Below are 14300 nucleotides of genomic sequence, written 5' to 3'. Positions count from 1 at the left end.
AGATTGCGTTTGTTTAACAATTTCTGATGCTGTAATTGGTGAAAAATGTACTGAGACTTCTGCAGGTAGACAATAAAATAAAAACAAAACAACTCAGTTTGAGTTCTCACAAGATTCAGCTTAAAAACAAGCAAAACGTCTGAATTTAAATCACAAATGTATTTTACTTGCAAATAAAAACCCTCATGTCATAACTTTATAAACACAGCACTTCAAGGGCTGATAGACACATTTAAGCTAAAGGTCAAATCATAATACTTTTTCCTACAACCAAGAGCATCAATATCATGTCATACATCGTAGTTTCAATAGCAACATTACTATTTTATAATGACTTATAATGAAAAAAGCATTGGTACTTTGGAGAATTTCTGTTTTCTGATTCACTGGAGAAAAACTGAAAAGGATTATTTTGGTAAACTTTAAAGGGTTAACTGGTTAAAACAACTTGTCATTTTTACCTGCATTTTGACACCAGGCTCATCCTGTAGCGGTGATAACTTCCATGTGAAAATGGTTAGAAAAGTGAGTTAATAGAAAATAGCTTTCTTTTTCTGTAAGTGTAAGCCATAGATGTTAAACTGGTGCATTTTTCTTAACTTCATATCCAATTTATGATCATGGGAAGGCAGAAGTTCATCTGAGCTGTAATAGGGCAGAGCGTGGGGTACATGGTGTCCAGTCCATCACAGGACTCAAAGTTGTTGTTTTTACATTTTCCAAGACACAATATCTGCTTTGAATGCTGCCATGTATTCAAACAATTGAGAAAACTTTCCTGTCAAAGTTTAAATGTGTATTTGTAATAACATATCTAAAATTAATTTTACTATTACCTAATAGTTAAACATGAAAATTCATTTTCTTTATGATCTCAGTCCAGGCTAATGTAGCCCTGCAACATATGTAATGTTTCCTATATTCCCAGCTGTGCCCCAAATCAACAGTATGCACTAAGCAGGTTTTCTGGATTTTTTTTACACTGGAAAAGCAAAAAATAAAAGCAAAGAACAAAAGACAAACAAAACTGGAGCAGGAACATTTCATGAACTGGCTGTATGGGACTGGCCACAGTTCTTTACTTAAATAAAGTCATACAATGAGTGCAAGTAATCACTTTACTTCATTCACATGTGATGGAAAAACAGTGTGAATATTTAAAGTAGCACTCTTGTGATTAAATAAAGGAGCACTTTGGTATGAAAGACATTTCTGAACTGCACGTCCTTTTGAGTTCAGTATGTCAGACAGTCTGAAGAGTTCCTGCTAAAGGAGAGCGGCTATTTGCCTTCAGTCCTGGGAATCTCAGCATGTTAACATCACTCCCTCATAGAAGTGTTCTGACCAAACAGGCTTCGGTAGAGTTCGCTGCGGGCCTCGTCGCTCATCGAGCTGTGGTCAATTGGCGCCATGAAATTGACTAGTTTGCTGTGGATGTGGAACCGGACTTTGCGCCCCTTGCTGGCTTTAGTGTCCACTTTCTTCTTGATTTTGCTGCGCAGCTTCTGGATGGCCAGCCACTGCCGGCCCATAGCCACCTGATCGTTGGGGTCCGCTGCGCTCGTCTTGCGCTCGATCAGCTCCCTCAGCAGCTGGTGGTAGAAATCGTCGTCGTCAAATATGTCCTCATCGAGATCTTTCAGATGCGTGTTGGACTTCAGCTGTTGCTCCGACACCTCGCCTCCCTCCATGGGGATGTTCTCAGATGTGAGAGCAGGGGCTTCCACCTTCCCCAGGACCCGGTACTCTGAGCGCTGGGTCTGGGTCCGCTTCAACAGCCTGTCCTTGTCCATCAGCACCTGCTCCACCTGGGTGAGAATGTTCCTCTCAAACGCCCCAAACCCTTTGGTGCTCTTGCCCATCGTCAGCCTTGTTTTGTCGTGCCACTTCTGTAGCGTGGCATTGCAGTAAGGCTGGAAAGCTGCAAACCGTTTGGCCATGAAGTCTGGGTACTCTGCCATCTCCAGTTTTCGTTTGGGCGCCCTGGCCTGCTGCGCTGACCCCTCCTTTTCATCGTCGCTGGTTATCTCCTCGTCTTCCCCCGTGTTGATGGATCTCGTGTCAGCGTTCTGGTGCAGAAGTTGGTCATGCAACTCCAGCAGGGACCTCTGAAGAGCCTTCAGAGCCTTGTGAGTGTTCTTCAACGCCGCTGTGAACTCCCCCCCACCTCTCCTCTTGAACTCTGGGAAAGTCTGTGGCTGAGGAAGCTGGTTGGCAGTCACCAAAGCTTTCTGGATTTTTATCCGGCCCTCGAGCAGCTGGTCCCACAGGGCCAGCTGGTTCTTCACTGCCTTTCCTTTCTCCACCTCCTCGTCTACTTTGTCCTGAGAAAACGTGCGCACCACTCCATCATCATCATCATCCTCTTGCTCGCTTTCCATCTCATCATCATCATCATCATCATCAGAGCCTTCCTCTTCTTCACTACCTTCAGACTCCTCACCGCTTTCATCATCATCATCCTCGCTCATTCCCAGGTCATCCATACCTTCTGTCAGTTTGTGGAAGTCTACTTTCTGAGGAAAGGTGATGTCAGTTGCTTTTTTCTTTGAAGCCAGTTTAACATCGAGTTCTGAATCACTGCCCATCAACAACTCTTCCTCATCATCATCATCTTCGTCGTCTCCCTCCTCCTCTGAAGCATTTTCATCGTCATCTGCCTCTTCATCCCCCACTGAATCATCTTCGTCACCTTCTTCCTCTTCCTCATCTTCAACATCATGTTCATCCTCCTCAGTCTCCCTAAGCAGCTGCTTTCGGGACACTGGCTTTCCCACATACCGTCTATCTGTGTCCGAAAGCAGGGAGGTGTTGCTCTTCCGCAGAGCGCTGAGGCCGACCGCATCTTCATCGTCATCGTCGTCTTCATCGAACCGGTCCACCACTCTGGCTTTGGTTGCCTCGTCATCATCATCCTCCGGATCCACGAATTTTGGCAAAGGATTCAACAGATCCTCAAGCTCCTGTGAAAACGCGCCTGCCATGGCTCAAAGTTTACAGCCACCACACGTGCAGACCCTTCCTGTGTGCCACAGCGGTTTGATGACGTTAGAAAAATGCGACAACGTATAAATACAGACAGGCAGATGTTCAGCCCTGCGTGAGGTCTTTCAGGCAGAACCTGACGATAACTGAATGCAGAAACTCAAACCAAGAATTGACGGCTTAAGTAGAAATCAAGCAAACAAATGAACAAAACTGGAAATAATTAACAATTAATTACTGATATAATTATTCAATTGTTTCTTTTTCTTTTGTAATGCAGCAAAGACATTTAAAAGATTTATAGAGGACCAGAAGAGTCAAATAAAGAATTTTGTGCTTCAATAATGAATTGTTCAGTACCTGTAAATCTGTAAAAGCTGTTGAGGATTTTGGTTTGGCGTCTTAAAAAGTACATTCTTGGGTGTTATCATAGATTCATACATACCCCAAGAGGAAGCCAGAAATATTATTTATTAAGGCAGTTTTATTCCAAAAATAGATGACCAAATAAATAAAAAATATAATTTATTTTACACTTCTAAACTAACAAACAATCAAAAATGCAACAAGACAAAAAGAAATCAAGGTGCAAATAAATAATATTATAAAGACATAAAAGAAAAAGTTACTAATTAACTTAAAAAAAACTGACACAAACTTGAAAAAAGAAACCGTATGTCTAAATTCTTAAAGAAGAAAAAACAAAAGGACTGAATTATCGCGGGAATGTGACCTTTAAGACAAAACTTTGGTCAAAAAAGTCCCTCGACTGCAATCCTCTGCGCATGCGTATACGGTTGGCGAGGCTCTGGGCTGCTCTTGCTAGCTCAGTTTCGTTCGTTAGACTTGCGCAGAAAAAGCGCTTTCTGTACGATAAAGATGTCAACGAGCGACTTTTATTTGAGATATTATGTCGGGCACAAGGGGAAGTTTGGACACGAGTTTCTAGAATTTGAGTTCAGGCCTGACGGTAAGTTTAATTTGAGCGGTAATACAGACGCGTTAGCTGTCCGTGGTTTGAAGCTAGCCGGCTTAGCTAGGCCGCAGCGGAGTCAAAGAGCCAAATTCTCCGTTTGGATTTAGCTGCAGGAATAATGCTGGGTACTAACTTTGTTTATATATAAATAGTATAATTATTACCATAGCGTGTGGTTTAGAATATAAGCAGTATTGTTTTAAGGGTATCCTGTGAGTGCGTACGCGCCATGCGGCCTGTAGCGATGATAACAAACTCGGGCGTTTTGTTCGAAGTGATACACAGTTTCTCACGTTAAAGTGAATCTTTTTTTTTTTTCTTTTCCCGCAGGTAAACTGAGGTATGCAAACAACAGCAACTACAAGAATGACGTAATGATCAGGAAAGAGGTAACGTATGATTGATTTTAAATGTATGTGTAACGGGTGGTGATATATCTGTAAAGTCAGAGCTGGTTGTTTGGTTATTTGTCGGGAAGTAGTTTCAGGCATCATGCTCAAACAGCATGCATGTGGTTATAAATTAATGGCGTTTCTCGAAATGTACAAATTTAAATCTGACTTACGCGTTTTCCGGTGTGCCAACCAGGCATATGTACACAAAAGTGTGATGGAGGAGCTGAAGAGGATCATTGACGACAGTGAAATCACCAAGGAAGATGATGCTCTGTGGCCGCCTCCTGATAGAGTTGGCAGACAGGTTTGTGACCTCTTAATTACCCCGTGTCCTCCCTGTTATTGCAGTTTCAGCCATTTTCATTCATGCCATGCAGAAGTTTTCGAGGCACATTGCAATACGCAACTGTCCAAGGTGCTCTTTATCCATTGCACATTGCAAATACAGTCTGTGTGCTGTTGTGAAAATATTCTGCTACCTTCGCTGAGAGTGGTTATCCATATATCCAGTAGTGAAAACTGCTGAGAAGTGGACTGTTTCTGTTCTTTTATTCCATTTTCTTCCTGATTTGGGGTGGGTATGCTTAGACCTCATGGTTACACTGAGGCTTATCATTTCCCTCTGTGGAAGATTTACCCCTGGTGCAAAAAAATTCTGACTTTACGACCCTACAGCATCAGTTGAATTTTCCTTGTACAGTAACTGCAGTCTGTTTAATATCTCCATGCAAAGTTATACTTTCACAAGCTGAATATTTTCTGATTCACAAGCCCTAAACACAGGTGTGAATAAATTTAGCAATTTTTTTAACTTCAGTATCCTGGAATATGTTAAAGTTCCAATAGCAAAACTTTTAAAAATTTAGAGTAACAGAGCCAGTCATTCATACTCTAGATCTTTGATCTGTTTTCTAATACTTACCTGGAGTGATTGCTCAAGGGTCATATCGTCATATGGGATAAATGGCTGTTTAAAACAAGTTATTGTTTGAAAGCTCAGGCTTATCTTCTAGGTGTGATTTCCTTCTATGAAAGAATAATTTTCTAATATAGTTATACTTTAACATTTATTGATTGCTTGTGGGTATAAAATGTTAAAGTTTTGTAATATTTATTAAACAGCTTCTGGTCATGCAGAAGTTTTTCCAACCCTTTGCAATTTGAGGATGCAGTTAATAAGTCAGTTCCTTGTGTGGAAGAAATGTCCCAGTTTGATAAGGTCTTTGGCTACTTTCGTTAAAAGTGAGCAGCTAACTGCAGTTCATCCTTTAATTCAAACCTGTGTGGACAGAAGATCAACCAAATTAATTTTTTTGTGACCGATAAGATCATAGTGGAGGAAGAAGAAGAAAGTTGAGAGCACTGTGAAACTGACCTAACCTTTTGTACTTCTGAAAGAAAGTGACCTAAATTTACACCTTTATCAACTCTGCAGTGATGATTTTCTCCAAGGTAATTTTCTGAGGCTCGTTTTTTGTTTTAACTTTCACAGGAACTGGAAATTGTCATCGGGGACGAGCACATTTCATTCACAACTTCCAAAATTGGCTCCTTGATTGACGTCAACCAGTCAAAGTGAGTTATATATCCAGGAGTTGGGAAGTGGAAAGTAAATTGTATTTGTTACTGATGTAAACACATATGTGTTTTCAGGGACCCTGAGGGCCTTCGTGTGTTCTACTACCTGGTGCAAGATCTGAAATGTCTTGTTTTCAGTCTGATCGGCCTACACTTCAAGATCAAGCCCATCTAAAATCTGGATTTTGCTCATTTTAATTACTTTAGCTGATGTTTCTGTTGTACTACCGCATTTGTACATTTGCTTTTGGTGGAACTATTTTTTATTTTAAATAAAGAGTGATTTGGGTAAAGAAAATGTGTCCTCCTATGCTGTCCTCTTAAATGATCAGCTGTCTGTGAAGAATCACAAGGGCAAATAAAAGAGCAGAGGTAATTAACTTTTAATTTCAAAATACATTCAAGCACAACAAATGGCTGTAATCTAACACTAATGACAGTTCAGTGTATTACAGTGGTGATTTGTAAAGGCTCTGGTTGAGCTTCACATCATTCAAAAAGGCACATCTTCTGCATCCTGACTGGCAACTACTGCAGAGAACTTTAACTGGATGAATGACCAAGAAGAGTCAGAGCTCCAAGTTCAAGCCGCTCCCTGCACCCTTCAGAAGAGAGGAATGATTCCCTCTCATTTCTCTGACACAAGCAGTAACTCAATTGGCCTCTGTGTCACTTCATAATGCTGTAAGATGGCTATATTATATATGCATTATGTATATCATGCCCATTAATGAGTGGGAATTTGCTTCATATTTCACTTCCATTTAAGAAGAAAGTTTGTGGAGACCATGAGAAACCACAAATTGTGTATGATGGATTATATTTGGAACTGTTGCCCCACAGCGTGAAAGTACTGAGTTTGGAGAACATGTTGATGTTAATTGATAATTCAAAACTGCTAATGTGAGTGCAAACGGTTGTCTGTTCTTATGTGTTAGCCCTGCGAAAAACTGGCGACCTGTCCAGTGTGTACCCTGCCTCTTGCCCCATGGTAGCTGGTGTAGGCTCCATCCCCCCCGCCGAGGATGGATGAACAAACTTAAATCACAGCTAACAGTAACATTAGGCCACAGCACACTACTGTCAGCATGTATGTAAGAGTTGGGCACAAATGTCTGAATGACTGTGGGCTGAGGAAGTCAAACACAAGCAAATTTTCAAAGAAGGTTAATAAATTATTGTTTTCAGGGCTTGTAAGTGAATATGAAAAGATAAGAATTTATTTTGCTGCACTTGATTTTGCTTTGATTCCCTCATTTTGTAGTGTTATAGATGAAGTTGCTGATATTTTTTCATTAAAGTTGGATATTTTTCACCAAAATGTTAGAATATCAAGTTTTACCAAAATAACTGGATATGATTTCTGACGGACACCAGCTGTCCTATTCATCACTGAACAATTGTTATGATTTGTATACATAACTAAGGGATGACAGAGGAAACTTTGTTTTTAAAGAGCTGCCCTTCAGTTCTCCCCATCCTTTCTATTCTCCTTGAATTTCCTTCCTACTCTCACCTTTATCAATATGTTAAAGTACGCTTGTTCACTCTTAGCTCAGTGGCTTTCCATCCAGCACTGTGAAAATGTCCTCTAAAGACTTGTGGACACACTGCAGGAACTCATGGACGTTGCGAGCTGGGTAACTAGATACATTGCAACCGATCCAATTGTCGTGGACGCCGTAGCCAACACCAAAACCGTCAGGTACCACAGGGGCAAAGCCGCCAAGACTGACAGCTGGACTGGTAAGGGTGCTAGTAGAGAGGATGTTATGGTTGATGGCGGCATAAGCTGGGTCAGTGTACAGACTGGGCAGAGCTTGGCCCTTTGAGGCAGCCAGGTATCGCATCGCGAACAGGTGACGGTCGAAACCCTGACCTGGAGAGAGTTGCAAAAAGAGCAGTTAGTGAAGGAACTGTTCTCAGGTCAGTATTGTGTATAATAAAAAGTGCTAATTAGTCATTATCTTAACACTTCAGTTTTTTATATTGAACAGTGCATTCAAGAAAATAATTCAACTTTAATAAAGTCACACATTATGGACAATAAGAAGACTTATGACTTTACCTTGCATGCATTACTGTAAAAAACCTCCTAAAATTTCATATTGCAGACCACGCCCCTCTTTGTCTGATAAGCTAATATCAAAACATATTTGCTCATCTATTTAGTAGAAAAATGCTAAAACTGAGATTCACAGTTTTTGTAAATCAGATATCTGCATATGCCGGACTGAAGTGCGATTTGAGCTCTGAGAGAGAGCCCAAGTCATAAAGGACAAAAAATTACCTAAGTATCATTAAATCTAAATAAATAAATCTTAAAAAGTAAGTGACAAAATCATATTATTATTAAATATTACAGCAAATTCAACATTTTAAGCTGTAAATGAGATGCTATTGTTGAGAAATATATATATTTTTTAAAGCATTACAAGTGCACAAATACTAAAAACACAGCAACATGATTACATAATATTTGGTACAGATAAGAACTTTTAGAGCCCTAAAATAAAAAATGCCTGTGTGCAAAGATCGATTGCTCAACTCCTGATGGTGCAGGAGGACAAAGAAACAAACTAAAGGTTTTTTTTTTTTCCTTTGGTACTGATTAAATCATCTTGGGAGGGCTGTGAAATGTTTAAACATGGTTATAGCGTTTTATGGTTTAAATATTTAGCTCAGATAAACTATTGATTTGGCCTGTTATGATGTGTTGTTGCTATGACAGATAATTACCAGCAGAGATATCTGCAGTTTAAAACACTGTGTTTACTGGTGTACAAAATCACCATAATTTATCTGCATGCTGACATGTCACACGCACCCATAGCTGCCTCCTTGGTGAGCTGCCCATGATATTTGGAGCATTCATCGAGCATGGCCCGCAGCTCCGCCACACTGTGTTTGCCAGGCTGTTGAACGAAGGCATGCGAGCACTTTTTGGTGTGTACAGTCGCTGGTCGGATGGTTTCTGTGCGGCCATGCTTGAAAGCTGCAGTGCTACAGGACTCGTACGTGGCTACAGTCTGTCCGTACTGCCTCAGAAAGCCCATTTGGAAAGCCAGCTGGGCTATAGCATCTGGACTCAGCCTGTTCTTCTTTAACTGTTCCTTCCCGCCTCTCTTGAACTCCATGGCGTCAATAGTGAGTTTTGATATGGCAGAGTCAATATTCTCCTTTGCCTTTTGGATGCCATTCTCCAGCTCCTTGTTCAGCTTGAATTGCAATCTGCGCACAGCAGAGGCTGAATCCACAGCAGCAGCAGCCGAACCTGGGTGCACCAGTGGCTTCTCGGTGGTGTCCTTAAAGACCTCGTTCTGGAAGCGAAGCACGGCGACGCCGTCACCCCAGGAATGTTCAAAGTTAATAGCTGTCTGTCCGTCTTTGGTTACAATGAGGCTGAAGGACTTGTCGTACCAGCGGTTACAGCCGTTGCCGTGCAGCATGTTGTGGGAGATGTGAATATGGTCCCGCATGCTCTCGTCATCCAGGCAGAGACAGAAAAGGGCGCTGTCCACGACCCGTAAATCCTCTGCGTTTCCAGCACCAATCAGCTTGTCCCTGAGCCCTGCCCAAACGTCCCTGTTCTCAGTGGTCAGAACACTCAAAGGGAAGGCTGGTGCTGGTGTCAAGTCAGACAAAATGTACTTCAAGTGGGACTGGATCTCTGCAGGCTTCACCAAATTCCCATCCCTGTCTATTATGTCAAACACATACATGTTTCCTTTCCTCATAACCAACAGGTGTCGCCCTTTCTCATCAGTAAAGAGCTCATCTCGCCCACGCTTAGGAATCCGAGTTGAGTTAAAGAGGCGGAAGTACTGAGACATGTCCAAAGGGTATGCGTTCACCATGTAGGCCCCATACCAGGACAGTGAAGATGGGACCCAGCGGATAAAGTTCTTGAAACTGTCCGTGTCGCTTTTGACTGGGTTCAGATGGAAAACCTCTGGCTCCAGCAGACTGGCTCGTAGCGTTTTCATGAAGCGCACAGCTGAACACACCATGTTGGTTGCCCGCACCAGCTGGTCATTGTATTCAGTCTTTGGGTCGGGATTGAAGGACATGAAAGGGTTGAAGTTGAGCACCACAGAGTCACGTGCAGACAGATACATATCAAACCAGGGAGCTGTGAAACAAAAGAAAATTTTTAACCTCATTTAACAGTGATTATTCCATCTTAGATGCTCAGTTTTAGGCTAGTCATAGTTACCTGAGATGTAGCTTGTGTGCTTATTGTTTTTATCCTGAGCAACCAGTTCCTCGTGCAACTGCTTTCCCGCACCATTCTGGAAATCCTGAGCAAGTTTCTCTGTTGTTCTGCAGATACATGACAATGGCTCCAACTAGGTTTAAAGCATTTAAATAATCAAATAAAAAGTTTGATTTTATTTGTGGAAACTCACCTGAACTGGTCATCATCCAAAAGAGGCTTCTGGGCAGCCAAATATCTCCTGATAGTATCCTCCAGTTTTGGTATGGGCAATCTAAACAGCAAAAGGGAAATGAAGTCAGTCATGTTTTATTTGATTTATTTGTATGTTTTATAATAAAAACAACTTAACAGAAAAGAGGACCCACTGTGATGTGGTGATCCATGTTCAACAACCAAATGCTGAACAGCTTTCTCAAACTAGGGACATTTTATTCAATATTTTTATTTCATTTAAAATGTCTGATGGGTCTCGATTTCTATAGTAACATTTGGACGGTAGGATCAGAATTAGACATAAACAACAAAAGCATGATGTATCCTGCCTTGTATCAATGGTTCAGGCTGTGGTGATCATGTAATGCTGTAGGCAGTGTTTATTTGGCACACTTTGGGCATCTTGTGCCAACTGAGCATTGATTAAACACCAGAGCCTACCTGAGTATTACTGCTGACCAAGGCCATCTCTTTCTGGGCACAGTGTACCCATCCTCTGATGGCTGCCTCCAGGAGTATAAAGCACCATGTTCACTGTCCTCAAATGACCTTCACAGTCACCGGATCTCAATCTAACCGAGCAGTTTGGGATGTTGTGGAACGGGAGATTTGCATCATGGATGTGCAGCAACTGTGTGATGCCATCTTATGGACTGAAATATCTGGATAATGTTTCCAGCACAAAATCTATTTTCTGAGTGTGTTAAAATAGATTTTTCTGTGTTGCGTTAGAAAGCTCATTAAGCGCCTTGAGGCAAGTGCTCTGATTGTTAAATCTTTACCACAGAGAATTATGGAAGCTCTGAAGAAAAATTTGTTCGTATGTGAATTTTCCAAAGTAATTTGGGGTGAACCGTTTTCACACACTTTTTTTTAAGGGTCATTAACCATAATTCATGTCACTGCCTTCTAGTGGTCACTGAGTTTAACGCAAGCATGCCCTTTTACCTACATCGATCTAAAAGCTAAATGGGTCACCTTTATTTCAGGACACCTTTTTGTTTTGTTTAGTGGACATCTCCGGTGCACATGAAACCACTTTTTTTTTTTTGAGTTTGCGCGACATGTTTGGAGAAAATGAAAAAGCAATGTGTCCAAATTCGTCACAAAACGCCTTACCTGGGTAAACTCTTCTGGTAATGCATGGAAGGCACGACGCTTTGGTGCAGATACTCCGAAGATGATGATGAGGAGGCCTTTTTGCTGCTATAGTGTCTCGTATGAACCCCCAGAGCAGCGCTTCTAAAATGAATTAGATTCCCGGACTTCTTGAGAGAGGCGACACAATGCACTGAAAGCAGACCGGCCATGGTGTTGATTTGTAAACTGATCACCTACAGGAGGCTACAAACGTAAAGCACGACGGGAAAAAACGGTTTTAACAGGTAAAAGGTAAGCCTGGACGGAGCGAGCTTTCACCTGTCACTGAAGGAAAGATACGCCAGCTAACTAGCTAACATTAGCAACCGGTTTAACTTCCTTAGGTTACCGCTTCGTTTCAGAGACACTTGGGAAAGGTTTAGCAAAGGAAAATAAACGCCACGTATTATAACTCGACTTTATAATTTTAAAAAGTAAAGAAAAACGTTAGAAGGGAAAAAAAGAGAAAGAAATAATTAACTAAAGTGACAACAGGAAGTTTAACCAGTAGAGCGTGTCACGTGACTCCTTCTGGTCCTGCCTCTAGATTTCCGGGAGAGTCTTGTAAGGGTGTGAATACATGTGTCTTTATTGTAAATCTATCTAAATTAAGATAGACTTTAACAAGTCCGCAACAAATTAACAAGTGGCTCTTGACGGAAAGGGATTGAGTCACTTCCGGTATTTCAGACAATCCCTTTCCGTCAAGAGCCACTTGTTAATTTGTTGCGGACTTGTTAAAGTGTTTTCTTAAAGGTTATTTTGTTGTCATTTTTTTATTTGTTTTTTTTTTTTAATGTAAAAGTGTTTTCTGAAATGTTATTTTGTTGTCAATTTTTTAATTTTTTTTTTTTTATGTAAAAGTGTTTTCTGAAATGTTATTTTGTTGTTGATGTTGTAAATGTGATTTGCACTTCCCAGCCACCGTAGTTTTCACTACGTTCTTGAAAAATCTAAGTTTTTTGGTTGACTGCTTTTTACAAAAATATGAACTATTGGCCTGGAACATGTGAACAGTCAGAGTATCATCAGTCTTCACTCTAGGCTACCAAACCAGCTCGGCAGGCTTGACTATTTCCCAAACCATCTTTTACTCTGGGTTTGATACAGTGCTGTGTTATTCTTTCTTCATCTCCTCACACACCTGCAACTAAACATAGTTAAACATAATCTCTTATTTTAGATACTCATTCCAGGATCATTCTTTTGTCTCCTTGAAGATTGAAGTTGATTTTACAGCTCTTTTGTCCCTATCTGTGCTGACAAAGAACAATAAGTATAATGAAAGATAATATTTTAAATTAACTTTCCAGACACTCGAGAAAATATTAATGGTAAAGCACATTCCTTGATCTTTAAAACAGGTGTTGGGTGGTTAACTCTTTCTATCTTTCTTGATCGTATTTGTTGAATTTAATAAATAATACGGTCCTCAGCCTGACAGGAATTAATCGTTACACTCTGAAACAACAGTGAATACTAAAAATTACAATTTGAAGGGGCTCACAACTGCAAAATAATACAGTTTTTCTCGATTGCTTAAACACTATAACCAATCTTGTGAACCCAAATTTCAAAACCATAATGCCACTTTCCAAAAAGCACACCCATTTCCCTGAACTATAAACACTATGCCCCTGCTTTACCACATGAGTCAGATGTGGTGAACTGTTACTACAAAACTCTACAAACAAATCCCTACATTTGTCAGTGCTTACTCCATGTGGTCACTTAGAAAGCACTAGCAGTCAATAATGTTAACTCACATCAGCACAGCTTTAGCTCAGTTAGCACACAATTAACCAAGTGGAAACACTAGGAGTCAAAATGTATCACACACCAATCAGAAACTTTGATGGATAGATAAAAGGGCCAAAGTCAGCTCTTTCAGGTTTGAAACAATTGTTCCAAAGACATGCAAATGAAGAGGTCGAGGAGGAGGAGAAGGAGAAGGAGGAGGAGAAGGAGGTCTAGGACACCAGGGAGGAGGAGGTGGAGGAACATAATTGGCCATCGGGCCAATTAAATGTCCCTGGTCAGCGTGGAGGGAATGTCACTCTGTGCGCAGCCATCAGCCAATGAGGGGTACTCCACTGCCATGCCATTCTAGGACCCTATAACACTTCTCCTTGCTCTTCTTGATGGTCTAAGAGAACGTATGTTACAGCTGAACTACAGGGAACCAGCACAGCCAGAGCAGCCTCACTACGTTGTTGTTTGGGATAATGTCAGCTTCCATCGCGCTGCTATGGTTCATGACTGGTTTACCAATAACCCAAGGTTGTCTAATATCTTTCTGCCTGCATACTCTCCCTTTCTAAACCCGATAGAGGAGTTAATTTCAGCATGGTGGTGGAAGGTGTACGACAGAGAACCTTATGTCCGTGTTCACCTCCTCCAGGCCATGGAAGAGGCCTGCCTAGACATACCAGTAGATGCATGCCAGGGGTGCATCAGGCATGCAAGAGGATTTTACCCCCGCTGCCTGGCCAGGGCCAATATAGCCTATGATGTGGATGAGATTCTCTGGCCTGACCCAGAACACAGACAGGATGCTGACGTGGAATGATGTTTTTGGTGTGTGTTGTACTGTATGGTACATGAATAAAAATTGTGCCACTGTATATACATTGGTTGTATCTTTTGTGTTCATCAAGTGAAAAGGTTTTTGAGGGGAAGAACCACAAGCAACATAACTTGCCAGTTTTGGGAATATTGTTTAACATTTATTGCACCAATGTGTAAGACTATGTTGCTGTGTGTGTATTTTTGAGGCCTTGTGTGTGATGTCTGT

General features: G+C 41.2%; 3 protein-coding genes across 4 annotated transcripts; 1 reads left to right on the top strand and 2 right to left on the bottom strand.

The window, feature by feature from the left end:
* Positions 1-140: 140 nt before the first annotated feature.
* Positions 141-3062, bottom strand: aatf (apoptosis antagonizing transcription factor). 2 transcript variants are annotated; one of them, XM_025903124.1, is made up of 2 exons: positions 2394-3062; positions 141-2363 (listed from the first exon to the last, which is right to left on the bottom strand). In XM_025903124.1, exons 1-2 carry the CDS (start codon positions 2982-2984, stop codon positions 1320-1322), a joined length of 1635 nt encoding a protein of 544 aa, XP_025758909.1. In that variant the 5' UTR covers positions 2985-3062; the 3' UTR covers positions 141-1319. The 2 variants fall into 2 exon arrangements, with proteins under 2 accessions (XP_025758909.1, XP_003444295.1); XM_003444247.4 differs by having other exon boundaries at positions 141-3062.
* Positions 3063-3757: 695 nt separating this feature from the next.
* On the top strand, positions 3758-6232 carry magoh (mago homolog, exon junction complex subunit). Its single transcript, XM_003444298.5, has 5 exons — positions 3758-3955; positions 4292-4350; positions 4550-4660; positions 5849-5931; positions 6010-6232. Exons 1-5 carry the CDS (start codon positions 3865-3867, stop codon positions 6107-6109), a joined length of 444 nt encoding a protein of 147 aa, XP_003444346.1. The 5' UTR covers positions 3758-3864; the 3' UTR covers positions 6110-6232.
* A 61-nt stretch (positions 6233-6293) lies between these two features.
* On the bottom strand, positions 6294-12063 carry cpt2 (carnitine palmitoyltransferase 2). Its single transcript, XM_003444246.5, has 5 exons — positions 11486-12063; positions 10344-10424; positions 10151-10257; positions 8762-10066; positions 6294-7813 (listed from the first exon to the last, which is right to left on the bottom strand). The coding sequence occupies exons 1-5, from the start codon at positions 11674-11676 to the stop codon at positions 7485-7487; spliced, it is 2013 nt and encodes a 670-aa protein (XP_003444294.1). The 5' UTR covers positions 11677-12063; the 3' UTR covers positions 6294-7484.
* Between the last annotated feature and the right edge of the window lie 2237 nt (positions 12064-14300).

This window comes from Oreochromis niloticus, linkage group LG23, assembly GCF_001858045.2.
Source record: "Oreochromis niloticus isolate F11D_XX linkage group LG23, O_niloticus_UMD_NMBU, whole genome shotgun sequence".
In the NCBI taxonomy this organism is placed as follows: domain Eukaryota; kingdom Metazoa; phylum Chordata; class Actinopteri; order Cichliformes; family Cichlidae; genus Oreochromis; species Oreochromis niloticus.
This window is presented reverse-complemented; position numbering and strand designations above follow the sequence as displayed.

Coding starts and splice junctions, on each gene's coding strand:
- magoh (XM_003444298.5), top strand. CDS start 3,865: ATGTCAACGAGCGACTTTTATTTGAGATATTATGTCGGGCACAAGGGG. Junction 4,351..4,549: donor ACGTAATGATCAGGAAAGAG/GTAACGTATGAT, acceptor TGTGCCAACCAG/GCATATGTACACAAAAGTGT. Junction 5,932..6,009: donor ATTGACGTCAACCAGTCAAA/GTGAGTTATATA, acceptor ATGTGTTTTCAG/GGACCCTGAGGGCCTTCGTG.
- aatf (XM_003444247.4), bottom strand. CDS start 2,984: ATGGCAGGCGCGTTTTCACAGGAGCTTGAGGATCTGTTGAATCCTTTG.
- cpt2 (XM_003444246.5), bottom strand. CDS start 11,676: ATGGCCGGTCTGCTTTCAGTGCATTGTGTCGCCTCTCTCAAGAAGTCC. Junction 10,067..10,150: donor GCACACAAGCTACATCTCAG/GTAACTATGACT, acceptor TTTGTTTCACAG/CTCCCTGGTTTGATATGTAT. Junction 7,814..8,761: donor CACCAAGGAGGCAGCTATGG/GTGCGTGTGACA, acceptor AACTCTCTCCAG/GTCAGGGTTTCGACCGTCAC.